Source organism: Pollicipes pollicipes, unplaced genomic scaffold (assembly GCF_011947565.3).
Source record: "Pollicipes pollicipes isolate AB1234 unplaced genomic scaffold, Ppol_2.1 Scaffold_7261;HRSCAF=8764_pilon_pilon_pilon, whole genome shotgun sequence".
Lineage (NCBI taxonomy): Eukaryota > Metazoa > Arthropoda > Thecostraca > Pollicipedomorpha > Pollicipedidae > Pollicipes > Pollicipes pollicipes.
The window spans coordinates 59,195,790-59,206,937 of record NW_023597054.1 but is presented as its reverse complement, the minus strand read 5'-3'; the positions used below and the strand labels follow the sequence as shown (position 1 = coordinate 59,206,937).

The 11,148-nt window shown below is 53.9% G+C and overlaps 1 protein-coding gene across 1 annotated transcript; it reads left to right on the top strand.

Annotated features, from left to right (window-relative positions):
• The first annotated feature begins 1,074 nt into the window (after positions 1-1,074).
• On the top strand, positions 1,075-9,545 carry LOC119112697 (uncharacterized). The gene is made up of 4 exons (XM_037236954.1): positions 1,075-1,096; positions 1,881-2,092; positions 4,611-4,790; positions 8,790-9,545. The coding sequence occupies exons 2-4, from the start codon at positions 1,985-1,987 to the stop codon at positions 8,901-8,903; spliced, it is 402 nt and encodes a 133-aa protein (XP_037092849.1). The 5' UTR covers positions 1,075-1,096; positions 1,881-1,984; the 3' UTR covers positions 8,904-9,545.
• Positions 9,546-11,148: the final 1,603 nt, after the last annotated feature.

The following is an 11,148-nucleotide window of genomic DNA, read 5'->3' as shown; positions in this document are numbered from 1 at the left end:
TGCAGCCGATGCTGACCGGGTTCCCATGGCGGACACTTATTGCATCACGTGAGGCGGCCACCGAAATCAGAGCATCCTGCTTTTCGGACGATAATCCTTAAACAGCTCACAGCGTACCGAGCGGTGAACCAATCCATTGCGCAAACAGACGCCATTCGCATATGTTGTAGCTTGTCTGGCTATAATGCTGAGGTATCAATCACACGGACCGGCGTTTGCCGTAATCTACCAGCACGGCATCCTTCGCCCTCAGTCGACCGGTCCCGAGCGGTCACGCTCATCCGCACATGCGAGTCACGGATGTGCATGCGCCACACTTGTAATCTGCACGGTTCAGAGGCTTCACAGCGGGTTTGAAGCCCGCCGAGAAGTCACAGCGAGAGCGGGGCAGCCACTCAACGCCCTTGCGTTGGAAGAATCGTTTTGCCGATCGTTGAGCTGGCCAGTCCCTTGAAGCCGCTTGGTTTGATGCTGATGTGTTGCCTTATTTGAGTGGTGGACAACACGGTATTTTGTCCCTAGCGGCACCGATGCTGCATCGTGTGCTTGTCGATATCCGCTATAACTGTTGTTTGCGTCTGTGCGTAGTGAACAGGAACCCCGACCACAAACCTTCAGTTTTGTTTGCCTCTAACGTGCGAATGTCAAAACTAAGAGCACTGCGCAGAGCTGGGTGTTGATTTAAAAACAGCCTCAAAAACGTTAGGCGAGGAGCACACACTCATTTGACCCAACCCCGCTCACACCTCCAAGTGGGCAAGCCGGACGCTGAGACGTAAGGGCAAAGCGAAACTAGATCGGCCCGTATCGCAGCGTTCCACCGCGGTGTGCCCCGGTGACGCACGGCAGGGCGACCGTCGGTTTATGCAGCCGCTGATATCGTCACCTGGCGCCTCATGCGTCGCGATCGCCGTGTCCCTGCTCGCTATCAGCTGGGCGGCGGTATCTGGCGACGCGGGCCCGATACGGACCTCGGCCACAGCGCGCGGAGCAGGCAGTCACCGGGCGGCGCGGCTCGACGCGACGCACGCCGGCCTCGCCATGGAGGGGCCCGCCCCGACGCCGCCGCCCACCTGGAACGAGCTGGCCCTGGACGGTGAGATTGCCGGCGCGCCGGGCAGCCTCAGCAGTGGGGTGAGGCGCGGTTGGCCTGGCTCGTCGTGCGGCTAACCGTCTGCGGTGTTGCATGCAGCCTAAGTCGTGGCTTGGGTCACACAAGCCTGTCGGGCTGGGGCGCTGCGGCCAGGTGAGCCACCTACGGCCCTGCCCTGCTCTGCACCGCTCTGGGATGACGGCTCTAGCTGATCTGAGGGAGGACTCTCTTCGGCATGCTTGAGCGTCTTTGTTTGGTAGGACCTTGGACTATCGATCGAGTACAGTCACCTCCTGGCCTTGACGGTGGGCTCAAAACGCTTCTTTTGAAACGACATGGTCAGCTGCATATCACCCAAGCAATGTACGCACCGCTGTTCAGCGTTCCCCGTGCCCAGCCGAGGAAACCCGGTCATCGCAGATCAGCATCAGCGTAGCGTAGCATCAGCATAAGCATCAGCGTAGCGTAGCATCAGCATCAGCATCAGCGTAGAGCTACCCCGTAGTCCAGCCGACCACTGCGCACACCTGTCACACTCCAGCCAGTCCTCACCTCTTCTGCTCGCGCTAACGCAGCCACCTCACAGCCTGACATGCCAGCCCTGCCTCTCTACCTTCGCAGTGGGCTCGCCGCCGCCTGGCCTGGAGAATGCTGACGCAGCCTCCTCGCCGCCTGACACGCCAACCCTCGTCTCTCCTCCGCAGTGGGCTCACCGCCACATGGCCTGAAGGATGCTGACGCAGCCTCCTCGCCGCCTGACACGCCAACCCTCATCTCTCCTCCGCAGTGGGCTCGCCGCCGCCGGAGCTGTCCGCGCTGTCGCGGTGGCAGGCGGACGTGCAGGGGGCTCTGCAGCCGGGCCGCTGGCTGCCGGGCCTGCGCACGCCGCACATGTACGAGGAGAGCTGGCGAGTGGCCTCATCGCCCAGCGTGTGCCTGCTCGCCGCCGTGCGCGCCGCCAAGCAGCTGCGACGCTCCATGAAGTGCCAGGTCAAAACCGTGTGAGTCACTCGGCCGGCGGGCCAGGCCGGGGGAGGGGAGGAGAGGGGAGGGGAGGAGGGGCTTCCTCGAGGAAGGAGTGGGAGAGAGGGGCCAGCTCGTGGGAGGGAAGGGAGAGAGGGGACAGTTTATGGGAGGGGCGGAATAGAGGAGCCAGCTCGGGGGAGAGGCGGGAGAGAAAAGACAGTTTAGTGGAGGGGCGGGAGAGAGAGGTCAGCTCGGGGAGGGACAGGAGGGAAGAAACAGTTCAGTGGAGGGGTGGGGAGAGGGGCCAGCTCGGGGAGGGACAGGAGGGAAGAAACAGTTCAGTGGAGGGGTGGGGAGAGGGGCCAGCTCGGGGAGGGGAGGGAAAGAGAGGACAGTTCAGGGGAGGGGCGGAAGTGAGAACCAGCTCGGGGAGGGGCGGTAGAGAGGGGAAGCTCGGGGAAGGGGCGGGAGAGAGGGGCCACCTCGGGGCAAGAGCTGGAGAGAAGGCCAGCTCGGGTGGGGCGGGAAAGAGGGCATAGTTCAGGGAAAGGGCTGAAAAGAGAGGACAGTTCAGAGAAAAGGGCGAAGTAGAGGGGCCAGTTCGGGGAGGGGCGTTAGAGAAGGGCCAGCTCCAGGAAGGGGGAGAGGGGCTATGTCGGAGGAGGGACGGGAGAGAGGGCCAGCTCCAGGAAGGAAAGGGAGAGAGGGGTCACGTTGGGGGAGGCGGAGAGAGCAGTCATCTCTGGGTAGGGGCGGGAGAGAGGTGAGACAGCTCGGGGGAGGGGCAAGAGAAACAGGAGCCAGCTCGGGAAAGGGGCGGGAGAGAGGGACCAGCTCCAGGAAGGGGAGGGAGAGGGGCCACCTTGGGGGAGGGGTGGGAGGAAGAGAGAGAGAGAGAGAGAGAGAGAGAGAGAGAGAGAGAGAGAGAGAGAGAGAGAGAGAGAGAGAGAGAGAGAGAGAGAGAGAGAGAGAGAGAGAGAGAGAGAGAGAGAGAGAGAGAGAGAGAGAGAGAGAGAGAGAGAGAGAGAGAGAGAGAGAGAGAGAGAGAGAGAGAGAGAGAGAGAGAGAGAGAGAGAGAGAGAGAGAGAGAGAGAGAGAGAGAGAGAGAGAGAGAGAGAGAGAGAGAGAGAGAGAGAGAGAGAGAGAGAGAGAGAGAGAGAGAGAGAGAGAGAGAGAGAGAGAGAGAGAGAGAGAGAGAGAGAGAGAGAGAGAGAGAGAGAGAGAGAGAGAGAGAGAGAGAGAGAGAGAGAGAGAGAGAGAGAGAGAGAGAGAGAGAGAGAGAGAGAGAACGGCTCGGGGAGAGACGGGAGAGGGGGGTCAGCTCGGAGCGGTGCGCGAGAGAGACTACACTGAGAGCTAGACGCATCGGACGTGGGAGTTGGACGGTTAGGCTTGCTGGGCACGTAGCGTCGGGCTGGAGTCTATTGAAGTCTTGGAGGCCGGAGTCTGACAGGAGGCCGATGAAACCATCGGATGAGTCACACAGAAAGGAGTACTGAGCAGACCAAGCGAGCTCTCGTGCGATATTCGAAGCACCAAGCAGTACATCATACTTTATGAAGTGACTGTAGACGGTTGCTAGCCCACGGAGTACAGCTTTCCGGGGTTTGCAGCTTGTGAGCTGCGATAAGCACGTGCTGGAAATGCCCAACAATCCTTTGACCAAAACTGAGCGTCAGATTAGTGAAAGATGAGAGAGGATGGCTAGAAGTGCATGCAGCCAGCTGTGACGTTGCTCAGCTTCAAATAATTCAAAGCTTTTCGTCTGAGTCAGGGTGTCGTCGCGGTCCCGTGCGCCTTATCCGATTGTGGCAGGAATTACCCGGGGCAGGTGCAGGGCAATGAGGTCGAGGTGACGGCCATTAACTCTGCCAGATGTCATGGCCAGCTGGCCACGCGGCAAACATGGGCGTCGCCGCTAGGGGTGGACCGCGGGGCTAACAACACTATTTCCTGGCGTCTAAAATCCACTTCAGCTGCGGCAGATGCTGCTGCCGCCGCCGCCGCCGCCGCCGGCCGCCGATCCGTCCGGTCAGAATGACGGCACGTTCACGTGTGAACACTCGTGATCTACGCTCGTGTTGCACTGAGGGCGCACCAAAGGGTCAGCAGGGGATCGAGCTTGAAGGCCAGTGTCAACTACAACCCATCAGTCAATGCATGTTTAAATAGCCAGGCACTGATTGTTCGACGACTGCTCACGAAGCAGACAGCACTGAAGCATCAAGACTGCTACATAACAAGCATCCATCCAGCAAACGTCTAACTTGGGTGTTATTTGTAGACCACTGCCTGGTTACAATCACAACACTGGTGTTCTATCTGGTACGAACTGTCATGTCCGAAAATGGCTGGGACGCTTTTGAATTTTATTTACCTTTCGTAGGCGAACAGGTGAAAAATGTGAAATCGGCACCAGAATATCAACCTCGTTCGACAGTTTGAAATGCAAGCGTTCGTCATTCCCGCTCATTTCAGCTTTCATGCACAAACTTGCCTGCAACACCCGCCGCTGGCGCCGTCTCGACGGAGTTCCGATTCCTCCCGCCAGATGTCAGAGTGGTCGGACCAGGCCAGAGCGACGCTCTACTTCTTTACGGACTCCATGGGCTGGCTGGACGTGGTGGACATCAGCCTTACGCCAATGGACGGATCCACGCTCATCACGCTGCGCTCCTGCTCCAGCGGCCTCTTCCCAGTCAGCTTCCCTCTGGCGCCGCTGCTGAACGTGGTGAGCTCCCCTCTGGCGCCGCTGCTGAACGTGGTGAGCTCCCCTCTGGCGCCGCTGCTGAACGTGGTGAGCTCCCGTTTGACGCCGCTCCTGAACGTGGTGAGCCCCCCCCCCCCTCCTCTGGCGACGCTCCAAAACGTGCTGAGCTCTCCTCTGACGCCGCTGCTGGACATGGTGAACCTGAGCCCTGGCGTGGGTTCTGAAGGAAATTGGCCCACTCTGGTCACATTGAACATGCTAAGGGCACATTACCCTGACCCCTGAGGATATTGAGAGCTACGCATATGGAGTAGAGTCTGCTTTCGAGCGGTGATGGCAATCCATACAGCTTTTCACCTTCTGATACGCGAGTTAAGCATGTCAAGTGCACGCCCAGCTTGCATAACCACAGAGGTAAAGCCCATGTAGGCTAAAGCGTGCGTGCCCTAAACGTACATATTGACCTGCGGTCTCGAAAAATGAAAGCAGGATTAAAGAACACTACGTCTTGTGGCAGTCATCAAAACTAATATATGCAAGTCCATTTTGAAGAGGGTTGTTTTGTCATGGTCTTGTATTTCTAACGCATTGATCGTCTCATTTATGCATGGGGAACATCGCTGCCCGCCTTCCGTCAGTGGTGTGCGCATCCATAATGCGCGGACCTGAGGGAATAACTGCATTGATTCCAACCAGCACCGAAACACAGAGAAAACATCGATTCGCAATAAGTTCATCTCACCTAGTTGCAAACTAATCCAAATCAAGGCTGCTTTACCCAGATTCGGCATGCTTCGATGGTTGATTCTGTGTCTGCATCCAAATGTCCACAAGTTCGCCAGCATGCTCTGCCTAAGGGCGTTTTCACGACAAACATGGCCAGCAAGGTGTATTCACCCCCACAAATGTTCGGGTTCGTCGCGCTGGATCATGACAGACTTTTGCCAAGCGCCTCCATGAGGGTGTAATGAGTATGAGTTTTTTGTTGAGAAAGCAAGCTTCAGTCTTGCAAACAGGCACCGATTATGCGGCGCATTAGCACTATATAAGGATAGTATTGAGGGTACCAAATACCGTCATTGAGGGTAACTTTAGCATATTTTTGGATATTTTTATGCCTCCTTGTTTTGTTGGGGCCAGCAGATTTAAATTATTGGTTGGAGAACTATTGGAGAGGTGGGTTCTTTTGCTTGGTATGTACAGGTTGTTGGCTCTGCTTGTTGAATGTTGATTAAAAAAAATATGCGGTGGCTAAAGTTAACCGGATCCCAACTAACTTTAGCCACCCAAAGTCACTTATCAGGATTCATGAAAAATTTTGGGCGGTGACTTAAGATAGGTCAGATCTGTTTACCTCAAGCCAGTTCAAAATTTTTAAAAAATCATGACCAACATCAGGAATCAATCTGCTGTGTATTACTTGTGACATTGAGCCTTAATGTTGCAAGCTGCCACAAATGTGCTTCCAGAAACCTGAATCAGTTAACTTGAAACTGAGCCTGTAACTTTTTAAACTTGAAGTACAAACAATAGAATTACTGTCTGTCTCACTCACATGTAACAATAACCGTCTCACACGATCTTGTCAAGCGAAGACGGCAGGGTCCAGGTACACCCACGCCGGTCAGGGACGATGTTGGTGATTTTGCCAACCACAGCACACGCGTCAATGACGGCAACATCTTCTGCATCTGGGGAAACAAATGCTCTCTTCCCCTTTGCTTAGGGACGAGAACGAGGCGTGGTGCAAATCAGGATACCTTATGGACTAGGCTTTGACCTGGAACAGAAACACATGGATGAGGAAAGGTCATGACACTAACAAAAAACATGGAAAAGTTACGTATAGCATTATGTAGAGTTTCACTTGTGTATCCACTATTTAATGGATGATATCATACCTCCTAGGGTCCCATTTAAAGAAATAGGGGTGGCTAAAGTTTGCATGATGCCAACTTTAGTCACCCCTCCCCACCTTTAGTCGCAGCTCCAGTAAAAAAGAACCAATCAATCATGTAATACTAAGTGGGCAATGACAGCGGAGACTTTAAAGGTTGTGCAAAAATGCTTACTTTTGCTGTATTAGCTTTTCCTACTTGCCTAGGGCACCATCAAATTCACCTCATTTTTGAGGAAATTTGAACAGTGTTTGAAGCCGCGAAATAGTGATTTCTGATTGACAAAATTACTGCTGTTCAGTTACAAATTAGTCTGATAAGAATGTAACTTACATGGGTAAAGTTCATACTCCCCACTTTGAAACATAACATGCACATGATAGATTTAAAGTCTGAACCACAGTTTGGCTAAAGTTACCCTGAAGGCTCAAGTTACCCTGAAGGCTAAAGTTACCCTAAATGGCGGTATAATCTAAAGCTCGTTAACTCAGCATATGAACTTCGAACTCACAATACCGAAAAAACAGGAGCTGAAGCCGTTTCTTCCTTGTAGCCAACATATCCTTTATAAATGCGTGAATCTCCGGCGCGCTAGACTACACCCAGTGACTGCCAAGTGTTCGATGGTCCGCAAATGACACTGGGATGTTTCCTAAGGCGAAGCAGGCTTTCATGGACTGCGGATGTCCCAAAGGCGCGTTCCACCTACCTTTGTTCTTGATAGGCGTAATTTTGAGGATAAATTTGCTTTTTCGCGCATCAGTCCACATGCAGAGCACATCGCATGGCATAACGGCTTAGCTGAAACATTTCTTAGTGCTAGAGCTGTGGTTTGGCGGACGTATGACGTATGTTTGGTCTGCAATCGAGAAAAAATTTTTCGTTTTGAAAACTAAGCTACGACCAAATATTTCCAACAGGCCTGACCACATCTGGCCATATTAACTCGAAGAGCTATACGTGCACTGGAGAGAAGCCAAGCCGGATTTTGCCCGGCAGCGATCGCTGCACCGACTGAAGTGTGCCGCGCCGATGGCAATGTCCAAGCGTGGTGCGACCTGATCATTTCGGTTCGAGCCGGCAACGGCCGCGCGGATGCAGTGAATGCGGAGTGGTACTGTCAGGTGTTAGGGAGGGCATGGTGGCATGCAGGAAGAGCACGTCTGCACGGGCAGACCACCTGGCTGGCACCTGCTGAGGCCACCTGGCTAGTGGCCTCAGCAGGGCAGACCACCCCTCATTGTCCCTTCAAATCACCAGGGCGTCTTCAAGATCGCTGCAGTGATTATCCGCCGATTCGTTGTGCAGCGGGTGGTGCGTCACCCTGATCTGTTGTCACCCATCGACTTCTTGTGGGAGCACCTGCAGGATCCTGTCCAACCTGAAGGACCTGTGGGAGCGCCTGAGGGACCCTGCCTATGAACGTAACCCGGGACAGTCGCTCAGCTGAAGGCGGCAGTAAGAACCAAGCCCCGAGCAGCCGCATCCCTCATTGTGCGAATGTTTAAAACAGGATTGCCATGCGCATTTGGGTGTGTTTAAGCCACCGAACCAACATTGAGCATACACTGTAACAGCTCAAATATCAAGAGACACTTTAATGGCATTAAGTGTGATTTGTTGAGCTTGCGGAGCACTGCAAGCTAAATATAATTTTTTATACCAAGCTGGCTGAAACTGGATGCTTACTGAAACCAATGTAAGCTAATTAAATACCTTGAGTGGTCATGATCAAAAGTGAAATCCACCAACATAAAAGCGTCCGGACAACCGTTCCCTCAACTCACACTTCTAAGCTTTGGAAAATATCTTTTTGAAAACATAGTTCGCATTTCAATTCAGACACGCACACCAAGCAGCATTTCTGCGCATTTCAATTTCGAGCTTACAGGTGGAAATGTCTCGTTAAGGCCTCTAACGGACCAGTTCAGTGGCCAGCGGTTCCACTTGCTCAGACGAGACGATGTATGACCTCAAGAAGAACAGCAGGTCGTCGCATCATCACCTCGACTCCACATCTAACAAGAATATCGTCTGCCCACACGGGGCGGGGCCTAACCGTGCGGCGTTGATCAGCTGAGCCGAGGCGAATATCACCCTCGTACTCTGTTTCCACTTCCAGTGCTTGTTCTTCTTCCCGTTCTACGACATTGGCCAGAACCAGTGCTGGATCAGCGCCCTGAAGCAGAGGTTCGACCTGGAGATCACGCTGATGCGTCAGTATCGTCCATGCTAGTCTGACTGCCCGGACTTTCATACTATATCGACAGCTATCGCTTGTGTCATCGTCTTGATCTTGAAAGTTAGCCAATGCCGGCAGTGAACAATACGCGATCGTTATTCCGTACTCCTATGCGTTACGGCAAATATCACATTTATTCACACAGCTGCCAAAGCACTGTTAAGTAGGATTTCGTGGTGACTGTCAAGCGGCTTGGTGGTGACTGCGATGTGTCGGAGCGGAGAAGCTGCTTCTCATAGACGTTCGACGCAAGAGTGTCTGCTGACCGGCCGGCTCATCCTCGTTGCCACGCGTCGTTTGCATACCGTTTCGCCCCTTGCGCTCGCTGACGGCGTAGCTGGCTGTCCACGGATCCGTGAAGATCCGATTGGTGCATGCCGATAGCATGGGCTCAGGAAAGGATAGGCCTCTCGTGGCCTTTTTAGACCGAGCCAACATTCCCCGGGGCCAGACGTCCGCTGAAGTGTTGTGCTAATGTTTGAGGAATATGACGAAAACAACAGCCTGAGCAATCGGCTCATTGGGATGATTGATGTCTCGTCCTAATATTGTTGTTAGTCACATGTCTTAGAACGTGCGTATGTTAAATCACAATCATTAACAAGGGAGACTGGAACCGGAGTGCAATACATGATTCCAAAAATGTTTGTTTGCTGTGCATGTAAACACAGTTCAGTACATTTTTGGTTACCTGTAAGCAGAAGACGCACTTAACTCAATTCCTTATTGAATAAAGTGATGTAGCTGCTAATGCAGACACAAATTAACCCATTTAATCCCTAAAATAGCCCATAGAAGTCGGGATGCGCATCTCACAGAGACCACAATGCGCGAATTGCTTGCTGTCAGGGGGCGGATCCAGAGGGGGGAGGCACTGGAGGCACGAGACCGCCCCCTCCCCCCGACTGGAGTGAAAAGGTGTCCTCTAAGGGCCTCTCTAGGGTGCCAAAGGCGCCCTTCTGTGACGGCACTCCTAAAGGGGCGCCCGGCGCGGGCCGGAACGGGGCAGGATGTTTAATGACCATGAAGATCCAAAGGCGCCCCAAGCTTTGGGGGAGGAGAAAGGCGCCCCATAAGGCTGTAAGAGCACCCATATGGTCTGAAAATGAGTCTAGGAGTCTAGAAAAATGCCCTGAAAATTAAAAGGATGCCGCAAGCCCCGGACTGGAAGGCGCCCTACGAGGACTAATGCGGGCGCCCCAGTGGTCTTAGTCCCGAGGGCGAGCCGGACACCCTTGAAGGGAGGGTCCACCTTTGGGGCATAGTTAAAAAACATGCTCTAGTGAAACCTCAGGACTAGTGATGTCCTTCATTTTTGAATCCAAATTACGCTATCAATGCTCTATAACAACACCACTCTTCTTCCCTGCAGTCGCGACCATCGCCATCACAACATCGACCGTGCACACCTCTACTGGTGCGAATAAAAGAAAAAGGAGAATACAAGAAAAAAACACAAGGAGGGGCAAACGAGAGGACAAAAACCTTGAGATCTTCGGCTGTCAGAGGCACCTCTACTTAACCAGCGACGGCGAGCGACGTTCCTCCCATGTCAGCGACCGTCAGTGACCCGCTCCGGCTGTCAGTGACGTCCCTCCAGCTACTATTGGCGTCCCTCCAGCTACTATTGGCGTCCCTCCAGCTACTATTGGCGTCCCTCCAGCTACTATTGGCGTCCCTCCAGCTACTATTGGCGTCCCTCCAGCTACTATTGGCGTCCCTCCAGCTACCGTCACCATGCCAACGGCAGCTGGTGACGTTCCTCTGGCTAACAGTGATGTCTCTCTAGCCACCAGCACCGTACCAGTGGCGGCTAGTGACGTCCCTCTGTCTGTCAGTAACACTCCTCTACTAACTACCACCACCGTACCAGCGGCAGCTAGTGACGTCCCTCTGTCTGTCAGAAGCACTCCTCCAACCGCCAGCACCGTACCAGTGGCGGCTAGTGACGTCCCTCTGTCTGTCAGTAACACTCTTCCAACCGCCAGCACCGTACCAGTGGCGGCTAGTGACGTCCCTCTGTCAGTAACATTCCTCTACTAACTACCAGCACCGTACCAGCGGCGGCTAGTGACGTTCCTCTGTCTGTCAGTAACACTCCTCTACTAACTACCAGCACCGTACCAGTGGCGGTTAGTGACGTCCCTCTGTCTGTCAGTAACACTCTTCCAACCGCCAGCACCGTACCAGCGGCGGCTAGTGACGTCCCTCTGTCTGTCAGTGGCACTCCTCCAACTAC